This window comes from Dipteris shenzhenensis, chromosome 1, assembly GCF_047967505.1.
Source record: "Dipteris shenzhenensis isolate YYH24624 ecotype China chromosome 1, Dip_SZ_1.0, whole genome shotgun sequence".
Lineage (NCBI taxonomy): Eukaryota > Viridiplantae > Streptophyta > Polypodiopsida > Gleicheniales > Dipteridaceae > Dipteris > Dipteris shenzhenensis.
Genome location: NC_141596.1, coordinates 26,193,800 through 26,213,624, shown reverse-complemented (window position 1 = coordinate 26,213,624; position 19,825 = coordinate 26,193,800). Strand labels below are relative to the sequence as shown.

Genomic DNA, 19,825 nt, shown 5'->3' with positions numbered 1-19,825 from the left:
TTAAAGTATGATAGGAAAATTCCACTAGAGCAAGGTGCAAACCATCTTTAGCAATAGCTTGACTGGGATCAAAACTTTACAAATGTTGGGATTCATTGCAATTCAGCAGGAAAAATACTTCTACAGGAATTTATAGAGCATCATGATCTGCACATTGATGTGCAAACCATAGTTTCAACCTTCAAGGACAACCAAAATATTCATTATGGGATAAAAGCAAACTACTAAAGCCTTTAGTTTCAAAAGGTTTAAGACGACTTGTGCCAAAATACCAATGCACTCAGAAACAGGCCTGCGATTGTACGCTCAATCACCCGATTGGCTAGGACTGTGCTCATCTCTAGCAGGAGATCTATGCTCCTTGTGATTATTAACATCACGGATTGGACTACCGCTCTCACTCCGTCCGGCATCCTGACGTGGACTGCCATTGGGACTCTGCCCATTTACCGCAGGGCTACGGGAACGGCTTAGCACTTCCCGTCGAGGGGGGGTATGAGACAGGCTACGGCTTCCACTCCTGGCTCGACGCTCCGGTGCGGGACTGCGACCTTCATTTCTTGGAGATTGGCTGCAAGAAACAGTAATAATAAGACTTGACTTCCAGAGCCATCCTGCAACACAAACAAGTCAAGCTGGCAAACCTGACACTGCGGCTTCGGCTATAACTACGACTCCGGCTCCTTCGCTGTCCTGCCGATGGAGAGCGGGAGCGAGATCGTGAACGACTTCCATTGGACCTACACCAAATAAACCCATGAGTATGGATCAGTATATAGCAGAGAGGTAAGCTTTCCACGAATTGAAGCTGAACCCGCCTCGAGGATAACCTTGGGCTGCTGCGGCAATTTCGCTCAATGTGCCCTCGCTGTCCACAGCGGTAACATTTGTTTTTCCAGTCTCCTGCTTTGCAATCTCTCGCCCAATGACCATCATGACCACAATTATAGCATCGCCCTGTCCCTGGAGGAGGACCTCTTCCTAGATATTCCCTTGAACCACCAGCACCCCGAGGCCCCTGTCAAACAGCATAACCCGTGATAAAGACTTTCTACAAAAAACAACAGAAATCCTGGAACAAATATTGTGTACAAGTTCCAAAAAACACCATGAACCCAAAACTGTTTTAAATTGCAACACCCAAAACTAAACTTTGTCATTGGCTCAGGAAACAGAAGGTCTTGTATAATCTTTAAAGGCTACCATTTGGGAGTACCGAAAACTTTAGATTCTAAAACCCAAGCACAAAAATATAGCTGGTCTAATGAATCAAAGATTCAAAGCTCCAAGGAACATACCCGTCTAGCAAACTCCACCACAATACGACTACCATCAAAGCTTCGTCCATTCAAATAGTGTCGCGCTTCATCAGCATCCCGGGGATCACTAAAGTCCTGCATGACCAAGGTAGTCAACTAACATCCAAGCTGTTATCTCTTGTCAATCATGCCAGAACAAAGATAAATCTTGCAGTAGGGTTTCCTGAATCCTTGGTCACAACTCTGCTTTGAAATACTCCTGAATGATTAGCAACATAATAGATAATACCGAAATATAAATAGAGTTGAGTTTTACGCACAATGAAGGCGAAGTCGTGCTTCAGATCCACATCTCGAACTCTGCGTCAAGGCGTGCCAGAAAAAAAGAGCAGCGCACCATGTCAAGCAGGTCACCATACACCGCGCATCAGATGAACCAAACACCATTTTCCACCCTCGCCAATCCATCAATGTACGAACGGATATACATAAAGAAGCACGCCTAGATGCGCCAAGGTGTCCCCATTAACCCTTGCAAGTATGGCCACCAATGCCACCATGGCCAATCTCAACATTAACCTCCAGGCCGGGCGAAAACCCACCAAACCTTCAACAACATCACTAAAGTTAACAATTGGACCTACTGCCACAAATCGTTTTTCCTTGACATGTTGACATTGTTGTAAACTGTCTTCCCTCCCCATTAGGCGTGACACTGGTCTGGCCAGGAACATTGAGGACTGGAAAATACAAATATATAACAAAAGGGCCCTGGGCTCCCTGAAAGTGCATACCAAGATCCTATAAAAAAGCCTAAAACGCATCTAGCATCATGCAACTAACTCTTCATATCTGCCCCGACAAAGAAGGATTCATTTCAAGCACTTTGCAGCCACCAATTACATATAAAGCAGCTAGAGGATGGCTGCCTTTGGCCCTTTCCTTACCTGCCATACTTGCTGAAAAGATCTTCAAGATCACGGCTGCGAGTTCGGGTAGAAAGACGTCCCACATACAGCCGCGTGGGACCAGATCGCTCGTCATATCTTGGCATGTTAAAACTTGTCAAAATCCTATGGCAGAAAAATAAAGTTTGCAACGTCAGTATGTGAACCTCACAGAAGAGCAAATAGACTACTCAATACAAGAGGCAGAACTTTTGCATTAACGTCGTGCCTAACTAGAATTCCAGCCTTGAAATGCATCTTCAAGAACTTAAACTTTGTAGTAATGTGCAAATCCTATCCGAACTTGCATGTCAGCTGTGTCAATGAATACATAAAGCGTGAGCCTGGCGCTACTCAAATTCAGCTTGTCCTTTTCGAGTCTAAACATTTAACAAGCCCCAAACTTGAGATATTGGATACCTCTTCAGAGAGAGAGGCAAGGGACAGAACGCGGGTGCAAACCCCTTACAGAGGCATAAGCAAGCCCGTAGTTATTCTGATACACAACGATCTACGAAGGTGTCTACGCCATTCATATCAAATGACAATCTCTGAAGGCTATGAAGGCAATAAAAAATCTTCTACCCATATGTGTCTTGCAAGGACACGTGGCTTGCCAGGGTCAAAATACCAAAATTCGGTCAAACCCTTGAAAGCGGTCCCTGTTTTCATTTAGCTCCGTGAGACACTACTTAACTATAATCATCACGTCTTCTTTGACAAAGACTTTGCTGGACGTCATTTAAAGAGTGAAACAAATCGCACCTAATTCGTTCGGCCAAGGAAGTATCAATGATAAGACCGCTTCCTAAAAACGCAAATCATAGAGCTCAAACGTCTGACGAAATACTTAAGGCATGACGGAAGCTATGCTGTCGAGATAAGACGGTGCGCGACACAGCCATCTGGAAATCTCCACAATCACAGCCACCCCTAGAAACCACAGGGGCAGCGACAGTGCGCAACATAGCATCTAGAAATCTCCGGAATCACAAACAACCCTAGAAAACAGGGGCAGCCTGCAGAATTTCGCATTTCGCAACGGATTGCGCTACGTAGCCTTATCAGATAAGAGGAAAAACGTTCGGGTGCCACCGAATGAGACCTTCGACGAATTATTGAGGGAAAATGTGACACAACGGTATCCAACCGCAGCAGTGAGATATTCTCCGACAACCTCCGGAATCGACCGAGGGATTACAGGTGGAAGATGCAAAAATTAAGTTCAAACGAAAGGGAGGAGAGGCAAGGGTAGGCAAGTACCGGATGAAAGCGGCAATTGAAGCAGAACCAAAGAGCGTCGGATTAAGCAACGAGGATCATCGGCAAAAACGCTTTGGAATGGACTCGCAAAAAGATGATGTTCAGTAAAGGGATACGGAAGAAAAAGTAGATAGGGCGTCGGCGTATATGAGAGCCCTTCCTAACCGTCCGCTCCCTGCATCCGACGGCCACAATCTCTTAGGGTTTACCCTTCCCTTTTATATACTTGCAACAAGGACAATGGTCGTCTAGAAAACAATATAATAAAAACTTGTGGGTAATTTTTCTTTATGTTAGTTGTTAGTTGGGGTGTTTAGCGTTAGTGCGAGATTGGTGTCGTGCTTTATTGTTACTTGCGCTGCTTAAGGTTAGTTTAGGGCTAGTTGCCCCTAACGTTTAAGGCCACGCTTTCCTCGTTTCCTCCTACGCCTCGTTCTGCGACTCTCAAGCTTGGCTCTGCTTCGTCTATGGATCATTTCGTGGCTGGCTCGTTGTGTAGCTAGTTCGGGGAAGGTCTTCCAACTGATGTGCCGATCCTTCATGGTGGTTCTCTGGTGGAAAGCTCTTGGAAGCACTGTGGATCGATCCTTCGTGATGGTGCTCGATGTTTAATGGTATGCGTATAGGAGTTTTCAATTATGATTCTTATATTAGCCAATCTGAGTTTGGAAACTGTGTTGTGTAGGTGGTGGAAGGTCCTTGAGACGAACATGCAATTCTAAAGGAAACAAGAGATTCCACATGCAAGCTCGATTTAGTGTGACTGTGGTTTATAGATCCTGGAAGGTCATCAAAGTAGGCATGCAACTGAAGAGTGAAAAAAGGTTTCCAGATGGTCCAAGCGGCTTTTGTGTCTTATTGGAAAGAAAATGTTCCAAAGGATGCCAGGAGCTTTGTTAGGTTGTGGTTTTCATTATGAGTTTCATTTTGTTGCTGCGTTGTCGAAGGGCCTCTCATCTTCTTCCTCATCCTCTTGCATCTCCAAGCCTTCCTTAGTGTCAACTTAATGATAGTTTAGGTATAGTACAAACCCCAAACATTCCTCCAACAGTTTGCACTTTTTATTGTGCATGTTGCACTCTGCCTTAACATGCTCAAAGGGTCATATCTCTTATGAATAAAAGTCCCGAACTTATATAATTAGAGGGCTTTGGGGTTTTAGTTACCATATCAGTGCGATTGTTGTATATGTATACATATGTATATGTATATACGTTTATGTGTGTGTGTGTATATGCTAGGGAGGGTGCCTACTACAAGGATTTCTAGGATTGTGCCACTTCTAAGCTTCGCCCTAAGCATTCAAACTACATTAAGTAAATTGTTGCAACTGCCCCTAGGGTTCTTTTTCGTGCACCAACTGGCTTTTGACCCTTTGCAGGATTTTGTTGGTCTGAGTGCAACTAATTCGTGGGGCTCTCTTTGGTTGTGAGCTTTTCCTAATCTGCTTATCTTTTTGCATCCCTTTGAACTCTCTCCACACTGCTCTTCTACCTTTTTGTTGCCTTCTTTCATTGATTTTTCTTTCCTGTCCACTCAAGGTATGTGTGTTGGTGCCTGTCCTTGTACTTTTTTTTTAATCTTTCCCTATAGAAACTTTTCCTACTCATTTTTGCCTACCAACGACCCCTCTTTATCCTCCCTTCCAGTCTGGTTTTCTTGTTGTTTGCTACTCTCTATGTGTTGCTCATCTGGTGCGTTGTTAATACTTCCTCTTATATTGGAGTTCTCAAGTGGCATTTATATTGCCTTGTGTATAGCAATGTTTCGTCACAAGATGGTTGGATCTCTGATGGACAAGACTTATAGCATAGAAAGAGATTTATATGAAAAAAAGCAAAAGCATATAACGGGTCAAGATGGCCCTATTCGTGCCTTGCCATTATTATGTAGCCATGCCTCTTAAGTTTGAATCTTTGTTTTTTCCTACTATTCATTGGGCAAATCATGTATTAGGGCTACTAATATTAGCTTTTTTAGGTCTATGAGTTCTCAAGATTGTGGTCGTTGAACAGAAAAGGTATTTTGTTGATGCTTGGGATGGATGTTCACATAAGATTTATGTGATTGCTAAGATTCTGATTTTATTAGTTTTCAGTAAGAAGATATGGTGTATGAAAGTTGGACCTTCCAATATTATATGATGCATTCGTTAAATTTAAGCTTTGTACGCTTACACCTCAGTCTTGGCAAGCAGGGGGTTTGGAAAATTTACACCAGAACATTGATGTAGTTATAATGTAGTGGTTTAAGTGTTTTACAGAAGATTCCTTGGGCAGATTTTCCCTATAGTGATTGGAGAAATCTATTAAGGTATCCAACTGTCATATGAGATGGCATTATGTGGAAGCCTCTTTTGAGCATAAAGCCTTTTTACAATGCGGTTACCTTGCAATTCCTTTTAAACTTTTGATAGACTAAGATTTGATCAAAAACAAGGCCACAATGGTTCACCACCTTGTTTTTCTACCGTGATTTCAGAGCTAGAAAAGAAAACATCCTTTTTTCTTCTTACATGCTATAGTAACATTATCGGATTGGTAGCTCTCTAATTTTTTTAACTATTTGTCAGTTGACCACAAACATTTTAAACCATATTAGCTCTCAATTTTTTAAAATTAAAAATGGATATGATTTTGCAGATTCAATTTTTTATATTTCCTCTTGCATTTATTGGTCCTCTTCGGGGACTAAGTGATCTTTGACTATAATCATCAAACTTGGACTTGTTCCTATGTAGATTCATTGTTAATAGAAGTTCAATAAGGATTTATTTTGGGATAATATAAGGGTTATTTCATGTAACAGTCCCCTTTTCTTGCTTGCCTACATTTTCCAATTCTTTCTCCCATCTGTATCACAAAAGTTCTCGAATTCATAGATCCATTTCATATTTTATGTGAACGAGACATGCTAAATTCCTTCCCAACCTTGCAAAGCATTTCAAGAAATCGGGCCCCATCTCAAGCCCTTCTTAAAACCTATTTCTCAATGCAACTCAAGGATTGGGGCATGTCAACTCTCCTAAAAGGGAGGAATTAGTTTCTCTTGCCCAATATTTGTTAGTGTAGAGGTTCAACCAATAACGTTGTATTGCAACACCTCAAAGTCTAGCAATGCTCCCAAACTATGTTGGAAAAAGAGGTAAGAGAGAGAGGAGTGCAACACATACACACACATACTAATTTGAAAAGTGGGCTATTCCCTTTAGTCCACTAACTTTTTCCCTTTAAACATATGTGCAATTGAGACAATTCATTTTATGTGGCTTGCACCCCCTCTTAAATTGCGCTTAATAAGTAGATTTTGGATTTTCTATTATGAAAGATTAGGAAAAAAATTAAAGAAATCAAAGATATGCCTAAGCACAATGACTATGTAACAGAAGTATATACATAAATTATAAAATAACTGTCACTCCCTGTCTTGAGTTGTAGTTAGCTTTTCTTCTATTTACTTATCTTCTATTCTCTATCTCATTTTATCCTTTTCTAGTTTCTCTTTTGTAAGAAACATGGATATGGTCAAATATTTGGCTAGTGAGTGTGTTAGGAGTTGGTGTAATAGCATATCTACTCTCTCAATTGGTATAATAACCATGATTAGTTGAAGGATTGCATGAGCAAGGTTTAGCAAAAATCCTCCCTATGCTTATGCTAAGTGGTGAACTAATCAATATGGGAGACTCACAATTCAAACGTTTTGAGTATTAAAGAATTCAATTGCTCAACTTTCATTTATGGAAGATGACCATGCAAGTGCACCTCATAGAACAATCTTGCTAGACAGTAGTAGTTAATGGTGACAAGCATCCAACTAGAGCACAGTCAATGGTGACAAATACCAAATTATTTAACTATTGAGAGGATAGCATAGTGGGAGGAAAAACAAGAAGAGTCTAGGAGTTATGGCTTGAGGTCTTGGAGGTTACATGCATTAGGCAAATTCTGCTTAGATGGCAACAAAGGTATGGACTAACCTTGATGTTCTTTTTAGAAGCAAGGTGAAACATTCTAAGACAGGGTGAATGAAGAATTATGAGTGTCTAGGAATGCATAGTAGCAAGGTTACAACAAATGGGTGTAAAAGTTGATGATAATGGTGCGAATGCAATTTTAATTTCTAGTTTATCTAAAATTTTGTAAATATTTCCAAGGTAATTTGGTTCAAGTTGAAAGATAATATGAGCTTCAATGAGATAGTAGTAGTGCTACTAGATAAAGAGCACAAATCTAATAATATGTCTAATGAGATTTGTCAATAAGGAAAGCCTATGCAATAGGAAAGCACTAGAAGATGAAGTTATTTGAAAGTGCAATTGCTATTTATCTAGTGCTACTAGTTAAAGAGCACAAATCTAATAATATGTCTAATGAGGTTTGTGAATAAGAAAAGCCTATGCAATAGTATCAAAACAAATCTTCTTAAGGCGTTGTCTAGGATCTATCATGACAAGAAATAGGAAGATGTTGGCAAAGGTATTGATCTTTAACTTGCTCTCAAATTTGCCACTTGGACTGGATGTGGCTCTCTGATTTCCAAAGTTTATCATCGAGTAGCAAGGGTTAAGAGGGGGCCTATCACATTTCTTCACTTGTAGCTCCAAAGTCCAAATGTCAACAACGAGTTTGTGAAGCCACATATCTTCTTGTAAGATGTTTTGCTAGGTCTCCACCATCCCGAAGATGAGGGACAAAGTGACTGCATCAACCTATTTGTCCTTGTCCTCATCGATGGTGTCCAAAAGTGCTACCTAGACCTTCTTTGTAATTAGCTTACTCTTCATTCTTGACCCTTCTAAACTTGGAGGGAATCCTCTTCTTTTGCTTCTCTTAACATAAATGGATCTAACACTTCCAACTACTTTGGGAACATGTAAGAAGCAAGGTAAGGTAAAATATTGGAGTTATTTCTTATGGCCTCCTAAAATTGCTATCTAAGATTGATTAATGATAACTCATAAGTCCTCTTGCTACCCACCACCTTTTTTGGAGATCAGATGACATTGCTCAAGAAAATGATGGAAATTTGGGAGCTATCGTCCTCGTTGTATTGCAGCTCCCCCATAGTGCCACAACATTTAAAGTTCCTCTCATCCTTTTTCTCCATTGCACCCCTACCCCATAAAAGATATAAGTTTTTTGGAGTCACTAAATTCCATGTACCATATGTGGGTGAGGTACTCATGACTCAAAGGAGTGAGTTGGTCTGTTAAAAAAAAAATCGCTCTATTGGAAAGATGGAAACGAATCGTTGATCAACCTATGCTTCTAGCCATGAGAGGCAAAGAGCTTGGACTTCACTATCAAAGACCTTGGCTTGGTCCTCACTTTAATAAGATGACAAGCCTCTAGAAAAGACAAGGGAGCACAACGGTGGGTCGGATGCTGTCAGAAGGGTTCTTCTGACCCTTCTTATTAAAACAAGGAAAAATTAGGGTACCATGAAGTTTATACGTGAAAAGGTCCTTCTTCGTAACAAGGAAAACTTACGGTAGCATGAAATTTTTTGTTGGAATTATCAAGTTTTTCAGTGCAAAACTAAACGCTATAAATTCATTGAAAATCTAATCCTAGGGGTTGAGTTTTTCCCATAGTTGCAAGCAAATTCGATCCCAAGGATTGGAATTGCTTGCAAAAGTGGGAAAGACAAATCCCAGGGATGGGATTAGCATGCTAATGTATCCTCAAGATAGGATTAATATTCTTATGTAGTCGAATCCACATGCTACTCCATGCAAAGTTGACCCTTAAGATCGCATGCAAATGCTTACAAAGCTGATCCTTATATTAGATGTGCATGCACCTACATGCTAATTTTCTTCCTGGCAATGCAAGCTAATCCGATCCTTGAGACTAGATAACCCATACTTTGCATGCTTATCCAATCCTAAGGATCATATTAGAACACATGCACATGCTAATTCAATGATGGAGACTAGCAGTAATGTGATTCCAATGACCAGATTCACTGATGACTGCACATAAAGCCAATCCCTATGATTGGATTTGCCCATAGCTATAGGCACATTTAATCGTAGGGGTGAAATTACTCTTGCTATCATGGGTACATTTTATCAATACTTGAGAATTGATAAATATTTGAATCAAACAATTGTAGATAAGGCAACTTTTAATCCCATTTGGAGAGGTTTGAGGCTATTTTTGGGGTTGCATGGAAAGATAACATTTTATCGATACTTGAGAATTGATAAATATTTGAATCAAACAATTGTAGATAAGGAATCTTTTAATCTTGCTGTCATGGATACATTTTATCGATACTTGAGAATTGATAAATATTTGAATCAAACAATTGTAGATAAGGAATCTTTTAATCCCACTTGGAGAGATTTGAGGCCGTTTTTGGGTTGCATGGAATGCTAGTAGGGTGTCAATGGTGGGAACAAGAGAAGGCTATCAAACATGGGAACAATGAACAAAGGTAGATTGGGTCAAGGATATGGATTTACATAGACTAAGATCATCAGATCAACATAATTGCTTGAAGTCTCAGGTTTACTCTATTAAAATGAAGTAATTTCATTCATACTTTATTTAAACAAAATCAAGAACCCTTTTCTAGATGTAATCTCGTACATTTTTTGGGTTCCATATGTAGGGCGGGTGCATACACAATTTTTTCATCCTTGTTAGTTATGTATCTATAAATCCCATGCCATGTCCATTTCTCCATTTCATTGTGGTGGAGCTTTGGGGTGGAACTAGTTCCCAGGTAGTTATTTTCTGTCTTTGCAATGACTTGGGTTTGGGGTAGTTCTACTCAAGCATTATGATTACTCAAGTATTATGACTCAGTCTCTGTCCACAATCCTATAAGCTCAAATTGTGTATGTCCCCAATGTCATTCATGGATTAAGCTTCATCACCCTTGGAGAGCCTTGAATGTCTTCATGGTTGTGGGGAAGTCTCTATCTCTTAATGCAAGCTTGCTAGCATGCCTAGGGATGTCTTTGTATCTTCATATGAATATAAATCTTATGTTGGATTTTACTCAGAGGGCACCCAATGTCCTTCTCCAATCGATGATCTCAAGTTGCATATGCTTCTTTTAGAAAGAAATCTGGCATATAGTTATAGCCATTCGAATCAACATGCATAAAGCTAAACAAGTGCACCTCTTGCAATGCATTGGCAATTGTCACTACGGTAATCTATAATACTCATTGATAGAACAATCTTATGTGTAACTTTGAGACTACAAACCTCCATTCATTTCACTCATTTCAAGTCTCCTATTTTGGTGATAAATTTTTTATAAACTAGGGTAAGTATGGAAAGAGGTAGACACAAGCATGTCATGGATGCTACCTTTGTTGAAGTATCAGAATATGAGTAGAAGTTCATTGTCCTGAGCATACCCATTAGCCTAACAAATAGCAAGCTTCACCTACAAACAGACAGAGAGAGAGAGAGAGAGAGAGAGAATTCTCACAAACACTTATTATATATTGCAAATTGTGTCTATGAATTACCATCAAAAGCTTCACCTTCTATGCTAGACGGGTGCCATGATTAGAGGAGCATACGTAACACATGCAACGGATATGATGTACAAATTTAACATATCTAGAAATGTAGTGTATGTGGTAAGTACAAAAAACGCATGTTCTAATCTAAAAATTTTGAAGTTTCTATGAGAAGATCCAAGTTTGGAAATTCAAACTTCATGAAACAGAATCCAATTGAATTTTAGTTAGACATGCAAAAGCTTAAAAGTATTAAACCAAACCACATGATCCATTAAAAAGCTAATATATGCTCAATATATGGTGTCATCCTCTCTCTCTCTCTCTCTCTCTCTCTCTCTCTCTCTCTCTCTCTCTCTCTCTCTCTCTCTCCCTCCCTTCCTCCCTTCCTCCCTCCCTCCCTCCCCCTCTCTCTCCCTCTCCCTCTATCTCTCCCTCTCCCTCTCCCTCTCTCTCTCTCTCTCTCTCTCTCTCTCTCTCTCTCTCTCTCTCTCTCTCTTCTCTCTCTCACACACACACACATGCACGCACACACCTAAAAGAAATGGGTAAAAAAGTTTGTTACATTCTATTTTCAAACAGTTTGTTACATTTTGTTTTCAAACAGTTATCAAGATGTATAGAGGAAGCAAAACTCACACATAGAAAATGCTAGGACACATCCACTTTTATCTTACTTAGTGAGGCTTGGAGAGGTTGTGACAAAATGGCTTAGAGAGATAAGGATATTGAAATCTCTTGTTGGGTGGGAAGGAGCCAATCCCAAATGTCTAAAGAAAAGATATGAATGACTTAAGAGCACAAGAGCATCCACAAGCTACTAAGAGGTTAAGATAGATCATTATAGAGATGTTCAAAGACATCTTCCAGATGTTCATGGTGGGCAACAAAGAGGACTAAGGCTCTGGCTACAAAAAATCAAAATCCAAATTGGCTCTTTTGTTAGAATTACTATATTTTAAAGTATAACCAATGTTCCATAATGTTGCAAAAGTTCTTAAAGCATAATCAATGTTACATAAGGTTGCAAAAGCCATAGAGTGGCTCTTGAAGTGAGAGAGAAGCTCCAACAGCTGTTTCATAAAGCATATCATAAATTAGGCATTACAAGCTAGCTTGCAATCTATCCAATAGATCGATAGCTTCGAAAATAGTAACATGGGTTCATTTTACCCTTAAGGTGTAAAAGCATCAACTAGAGAGCCAAAGCTCTCAAAAGTACAAAAATAGAACTTTGGCGCAAGCTTCAAGGCAATGACCTATCTTCATAGAGTCTCTTTACTTCTATTAGAAATTCCACCAATGTACTTATTTGGATCAGCATAACCAATTATACCAGTGTTGTTTTCCAATCTCTCAAGTATCTATGTAAGTTTGTGGAGTTGTTAGAGTTTGAACTAGCACATTGGTGGTCATTTTTTGTGTTTGCCTCAACATAATCACTTCAAAGAATTCGCCATATTTTGAAGTAAGGGGATAGGTCAAATTCAAATCTTAACGGTCTCAACTCACATGAAACATAGTAATGTGAGAAATATATCCTGAAGACACAATGTATTCACATGTGGTAGATAAAAGAGGCATTTAAAGGAGAATTTTTCCTTCCTAAGGTATAAGCAACCACTTTTAAATTGATACATGTTTAGTTTCCACTAAAGTTCCAAAAAGGCTCATAGCAACCAACCCAAACACATGGTTGATTTGGTCATCCATCTTGAAGGAGAGCTTTATGGATTGGAAGACAAAGGCAATTTGAACCACGTATTTCAAGAATATCTATGTGAAACCCATTCAATATCAAAGGGGTTTCATTGACATCCCTCAAATCAAACACACCATGGATTTGAGCTATCTCCACTAGAAGGCTAAGCAAACAAATCCCTTGGGTCTTCATTCCTAAATCAAACACTAGTCAATGTGGCCATTCTTGTAACACCTAGTACCTAGAGTTGCAGGTGTCTAGGTAATCTTCTAGGAGCAGATCCAACACCTAGTCGATGGCCAAGAGCACTTCTAGATTGAGGTTGTGCATTGTTCAAGCAAATAAAACATATATGCAAACATCAAAGAGAGATTAGGAAGCTTATCTATCTGATGTACAACCAAGAATGGATATGAGCATTTCGCAGACAATACCTTTGATGGTCAATTATAGAAAAGCAAAGTAAAGAAGTAGAGGATACTTGTCACAAAAGTTTGCAAGGTTTACTAGAGCAAGAGCATTTTGAGGAAGACTCCTACTATGAAAAGCTAAAACAAAATAGTGTTATAGCAAGAAAGAACGTGGTCGTTTGTGAAAGTTCCCAATGAATGTTGTAGGGCAAACCCAAGAGGCAGAAATGCATGTTCATTGGTGCATGTTCATTGGATGAGAAAAAGGCATACAAGTTGTTGTTTTGCTGATCATGGTAATAAAACCTTTGGTGGTCAAATTCATGATACCATGTGGTATCCTTTGTGTGGCTAATCAAGGTATGGTGACAGCCTTGATTTTCACAATTGCTTTGGATTGTCTTATGATCTAGAACCATGTATTTCAAGAATGTCAATGTGAAACATCCCTTTGGTGCATTTTCATGAAAAAATGGCCTACATTTAACAAGCCTCTTGGCCTTCTAGGATCATCTTGAGCTAAGTTTCATCTCTCTCTCTCTCTCTCTCTCTCTCTCTCTCTCTCTCAATGATAGTTTTCACCAAATCACATGTGGGACCAAACAAGACTATCCCTTGATCCGCATCTTTTAAAAGTTATGCATAAACAAATAGAAAATCTAGTGCTATAATATGCATAACAAAGGGAAAATCTAAGCTATCAAAAAATCATAGTGGACCTACTGTATGCGGATGATGTGTTCTTTTTTGCAAATTCATAACACGAAACCCAAAAGCTAATTCATGCCTTGAAAGATTTCTATCCTTAGGGTTGCCTAAATATTAATGTAGACAAAACATATGCTATGTTGCTCATGTCATATAGACCACAAGCTTGTCATCTCCTACACAAGAGATTAAGATGTGCAAAATAATAGTTTGAAACATTACAAGTTACATGCAAAATGGAATTCAGGGAAAGTGAACATTACTATGCTTTTTAGAACACCTGCAAACTGACATATGATATTACCATATGAAGATAATTCTCTTTGATACTTCTCTTAGGACTAGGTTGAGGTTGGGGCAGTAAGGATTTTCTAGTGTTTCTTGACTAGCTTTCTAAGAGTCAACGACACCATGCACTAATACACTCTTCTTCTGGGAGTCCCGAATCCAACCGCAGAACTATTGGGAGTGCATAAGGATTGTCAACTATATCCATAAAATGCAAGACGAGTTGCCTAATAGATGCCCCTAGAAAGCCGAGGAACCTAGTTCATGAATACGGAGAGATAGAACCTTACACTCATGATGGATGGATCATGCCATGGTTGCATAGAAGGGAGAGCCAAACCTCTTCTAGTGGAATCCTTCCAAGCTGTTGCAATGGAGTTGCATTACATACAGGCCCAAATTTTAGACTTTCAAGAGAAGACCACCCTTTAAACTAACATCAATACATTAACTTAGCATATAAGGCTAGTCTCCTAGTAGTAGCTAGAGCTTTCATGGCATCCCTACCTGCCACAATCAAGTCTTTGGCAGACAGTTTCCTTCAATGTAGGTGAGGCACGATGCTTTCCATTGGTGTAAGGCCACCCACCAATCCAATCTCCTCCAACAATTAAGCATTCTTGACCACACCATTGTGGCTAAACCTAAATCAATTCAATGACTCTTTCTTTGGGCATGCACCAGCAAGGCTTACTTTTCCCTTTACTTTCTCTTAATAGAAATGCGGCCTTCTCATCATTTCGATCAAGCATCTTTGTCATCATTGCTTCTTGCAATAGAGCTGCTCCATGTCAAACCGAAATAGCATGTTTCATTAGAACTTCATGATGCTCTTCACAAGGCTACAAACTTTGTAGGAGGATTACCAAAAAGCGAGCGGAGAAAAGTGAGCGGCCCCAAATAAGCGAGCAAGATTAAAGAGGTTTCAAGCAAGCAAGCCCCTCATCCAGTATCTTATTCCTCTCAATATCATTGGAACAATTGATGTGATCATAAGCAAATCAAACATATTCCAACAATGAAGGCATGCCTGAAAGTCACAATTAACTTCTCTTTCATCCTCATACTATCACACTTGAGTCATTGTGGAGAGGTAGAGACACAACAATATATAAGATTTGGAGAAGATTTGTGATAAAAAAAGCAAACACTACTCAAATTGAACATCCACACATCAAGATAATGATAGATCACAAGGTAGAATATATGATTGAAAATATGTAAACATGATCATGTGCTACATATACATATCATGTCTTCCATGCTCGTAGAAGATCATCTATACATTTGATCAAAAAACATGGAAGCAAAACCAACTATGTCACAAGAAAAAAAACACATTTTGATCATAAGGATTAATTTTGCTTAGTGAAAATACCTATGTAATCTGAACAATACCATGCTTTGAAAAACTTAAGGAGCCAAAAAAGGATTTTATCCTTCCATACTTCTATTATGACCAATGTCTGAATGATAGTTCTATTAGAACTAGAAATGAATGCATCTGAACCACTATGTTGATTGCTCATCCAATATCCTATAGACTATTATGTTAAACTCAATATGTGACCACAAACTCAAGCATAAGAGGAGCATGATTCAAGTGAAATAATTGGCAAAGACACTCTGTAACTAGTATCCTGCTGCATCTAACAGAAAATATGCACCAGGTGTTAACAAGCTTCTATTTCCACCCCTATAAGCAAACTTGTATCCTGTAGTATGAAAAACTTTAAGGAAACATTGCACTTAATGCATCAATTAAGGCATTGACCACACATCAGGCACAATCAAACAATCATCAAGGAAAGTCTAGTCAAGCAAGTTGAAGCAAAAAACCAAATATCTATTCAGATCTATGCCGTGGTGTATCTGCCAGCCATGAGTAGCAAAAGAACCTATGAAAAAAGCAAAATAGGGATTATGCCACTCTACCATGATCACTTCCATGCTACAAATAAGGAAATACATAGTCATTTTAGGGTACCCTTAGGGTTCATTCCCTAACCACTGAAAAGGGATCCAATGCTACTATTTGTATTCATAAAATCTTTATGGACATTAAGGATAGGAGCCAGCTCAATGGATAGTCTTAAACAAATATAAATACTATTTGAAAATAAACCTTATGCGAAAGCTTTTTTTTTAACACATAGTAAAACTTGAATATACATATAGATGGGAATCAGGTCACATTCAAAGTATGTATTTATTTAGTAATTAAGTTGAAAAGATTCCCTTAGAAAAGGGTCATAGCTCAATCAACATAGTACCCATATTATATATCTAAAATGATCTCATTCATACCATTAGAATGTTTTCATCACCACCACTTTTCATAATTACTAACCTCAATTGGTGTTATGTATTTGGGTTAGAATAGTTTTTAGTATAGGATATAATGGAGCAATATATTTATGTAATATCTAGTGATCACAGTGTCTAATATAGGATAAAATGGAGCATAGAGTAACGTTGTCATTCAAAAATGATAATATACCTTCTTTGACCAAATACAAGTATCAAGCATTCGTAAAAAAGTTAGTCATAAAATGCAATATAATGTGCCCATAATGCATGTACATTAAATCTTCACATGTTAGAATGTGAGAAAGGGAATAATTTAACTATGAAATCAAGGATCAATGTAGGAAATGGTCTTATATGCACACATGTATGCTAAGGGTCCATCTAATACAATATTGGAAATTGATGTGAGTATGAGTGTATGCGTCCATCGGTGATGTATATGAGTGTATGCATCCATTTGTGATGTGTATTATTGTATTTATCCATGGTGCTTATGGCTTGAGTTGTTTGTAGTGCAATTAATCACAACAAGAATGGCTCTTGCCTCCTTGCCTCCTTGCTTCCTCACCTCCTCACCTCCTTGCTTCTTTGCCTTCTCACCTCCTTGCATCCTACTCGCATCCTACTTGTTGCTAGCGATCCGTCCCTCCCCTCATTGGCCAGATCCTCTACTCCTCGCCCTTCCCCTCATTGGTAGGCTCCTTCAACAATGCATTCTCCCTCATCGACAAGTTTGAGGGCCATGTACATCTGCAAGATTCCAATCTTCCCTCATTTTGGTGTCTCTAATGAAAAGCTTGGGGATCTTGTTTTTGGAGGAGGGAAGCATGAAAATGGTAGCACATTAATGCGCTGCCATTTTCATGCTTCTGCCACCCAAAAACAAGACCTACAAAGCCCTTGCTTAAGCTTGAATGAGCCTCCTGATTTTGGGGGTGTAATGGTCGAAAATGGCTTAGCGCTGCTATTTTCGACCATTACACCCCCAAAATCAAGAGGCTCATTCAAGCTTAAGCAAGGGCTTTGCAGGCATTGCAAGTCCAGTAAATGAAATCAATCAGATTAGGAATTGGCAAACTCGATTTGGGAATGGTCAAAAATACTTTGTCTTTGAATAATGCCTTGGATCATGGGATGGGGTCCCATGAACCTGCTACCTATGATGACGAATGGTTCTGCCCTCGACTAAAGGTGACATGTGTATAGCAGTAAAAGGAAAAAAATGTGGATATGATAACCCTCATGGAATCTCTAAGGGGTCTTGATTTTGGCCATGATTTGCACATTCTAGCACTTGAGGCATACATCAATTTCTAGCACTTGAGGCATATAGTGGCTTCACCCATGCAACGCTACCAGCAGCTGCAATCCAAGCATCAAGCAATCTCACATCATGAGGGGTAGAGCTTGTTTTTGGTAGCCTCACTGGCAATATGTATTGAAAAAAAAAATGTATTCAATCATTATATTCTTCCTTGGTATATGAATGCTCTTAATGCATCCAATTTGTAAAACTACTTCAATACTACTGCTTAGTTATATTGTATAATAACCTCCATATGTATGCTCGTGAGACAATAAAAAAGAGGCCTGATGGCCCAAAAATGACAACGCATTGATACGCTACCATTTTTGGGATACCAAGCCTCTTTTTTGTTGTCTCATGAGCATAAGAACAAGCACTTGTGTTCCTTACCTTTCTTTGCAATGGGGGTCTTGATTTTGGGGGGTGTATGCCAAAAATTGATAAACAACATTATTCGATGCATATAGTTTTATTAAATGCAAATGATAGGCATGAAAACCATCGCCGTTCGATTTGATATATGACATGACCCCATTTGGATATGCAAGTCCAAAAATATGGGGTCCTACTTTTAGGGCCTGAATCCTGAAATAGGCAGTGCATTGCAATGGGGTCCTACTTTTGAGGCCTAAATGCTTGAAATAGGCATTGCAACGTGCTGCCTATTTCAGGCATTTAGGCCCTAAAAGTAGGACCCTGTATCTTTAGACTTACAAATCCAAATGGGGTCATATCATATATCAAATCGAATGGCAAGAGCCAATTTAGATGGTTTTCATTTCCATTTTTTCCATATATCAAATTTGTATGCATCAATATATACATATATGCATTAACATATGCATACATACATACATATATTTATTTATTTATTTATTTATTTATTTATGTATGTAAATACTTACATACATCAAAAGTAAGACCCCATTGGTTGCCTATTTCATGCATTTTATTGTCTTATGAGCATAAGAACAACAAGCACTTGTGTTCCTTACCTTTCCTTGCAATGGGGGTCTTGATTTTGGGGAGGGTATGCCAAAAATTGATCAATAATGTTATTTGATGCATATAGTTTTAGTAGTTTTAGTACATATACATACATACATACATACATACATACATACACACACACACACACACACATATATATATATACACACATTATATACATACATACATATTTGATGCATACAGTTTTACTAGATGGGGAAAATAGGCCCCACTCCAATTTTCTTGGAGAGACCCAACTAGACAAATAGAGCAAGTCCACGGGGTCGCTAGGGGCACCCCCCGGAAAATGGAGATGCCCAGTCTTCAATTTTAGCACTAATTTTGGGATGTAAACTGCATGGTCAAGTCCAAAAAAAGTTGTCAATTCTTGTATTAAATGTAGGGTGGTGAATATATCCTATTCTATCATGGGGCCTAGAGAAGACGGAGGGAAAAAATTGAACCTCCAAAAAGACTTCTTTTACCGGTCTATGGGAACTGGCTCTTACTAGCATTGAGAGTGGACAAGACAGCTACCATTGGTGTGATATGGGAATCTCCAAGTCTTAAGTTTCGGGGCCCATGAAATTAGATCATGCTGACGGTAACTCTAAGAGGGTGCAAAGCCAGGGAACGTTCTTCATCATAGCTGTCTCAAATGCAAGGCAGTGAAAATGCCAGGAGAGTGGCCAGATAGCAATGATTTCGGGAAGGGATATGATGATACTTTGTTGTATTGTGTAGGATATTAATTTCCATCAAATGTTTGACATGTTAGATATAACTTTGTAAAATCCTAAGTCATGAACTTAATACATTAAATATTCAAGCATAAATAATAGTCATGAATTTAATACATTGAATATTCAAGCCTAAAGAAGCATTAATCAAGACCTCATGCACCGTACCAAACTTTGGCCTTACCCTTGTTCCATAGACTTGCCAATGTAAGGCCAAAATTTTCATTCTTAAGAATATGTGGAAAGACTTTATGTTTGGCCATAACATATGGTGAAAATTTTTCATTCTAAAGAATAGGTGGAGTGAAATTGTGTTTGAGAAATACAAATCAATGCTCAAGTTTGGACATAAATAAAGGTATCCTTTTGAAGATATTGGAACACATGAGAGAAATAATATTGAAGATACATGA

The 19,825-nt window shown here is 38.8% G+C and overlaps 1 protein-coding gene across 1 annotated transcript; it reads right to left on the bottom strand.

Moving 5' to 3' along the window:
• Window positions 1-101: 101 nt before the first annotated feature.
• Window positions 102-3,602, bottom strand: LOC147905615 (uncharacterized). The gene is made up of 7 exons (XM_087373594.1): window positions 3,470-3,602; window positions 2,207-2,332; window positions 1,580-1,619; window positions 1,299-1,394; window positions 831-1,018; window positions 645-740; window positions 102-571 (listed from the first exon to the last, which is right to left on the bottom strand). The coding sequence occupies exons 2-7, from the start codon at window positions 2,311-2,313 to the stop codon at window positions 307-309; spliced, it is 792 nt and encodes a 263-aa protein (XP_087229720.1). The 5' UTR covers window positions 2,314-2,332; window positions 3,470-3,602; the 3' UTR covers window positions 102-306.
• Between the last annotated feature and the right edge of the window lie 16,223 nt (window positions 3,603-19,825).

Excerpts from the sequence above, each read along its gene's own strand:
- LOC147905615 (XM_087373594.1), bottom strand. The coding sequence starts at position 2,313 with ATGCCAAGATATGACGAGCGATCTGGTCCCACGCGGCTGTATGTGGGA. Across the intron at positions 1,395-1,579 it reads AGCACGACTTCGCCTTCATT|GACTTTAGTGATCCCCGGGA; the intron begins GTGCGTAAAACT and ends TTGGTCATGCAG. Across the intron at positions 741-830 it reads AATTGCCGCAGCAGCCCAAG|GTCCAATGGAAGTCGTTCAC; the intron begins GTTATCCTCGAG and ends TATTTGGTGTAG.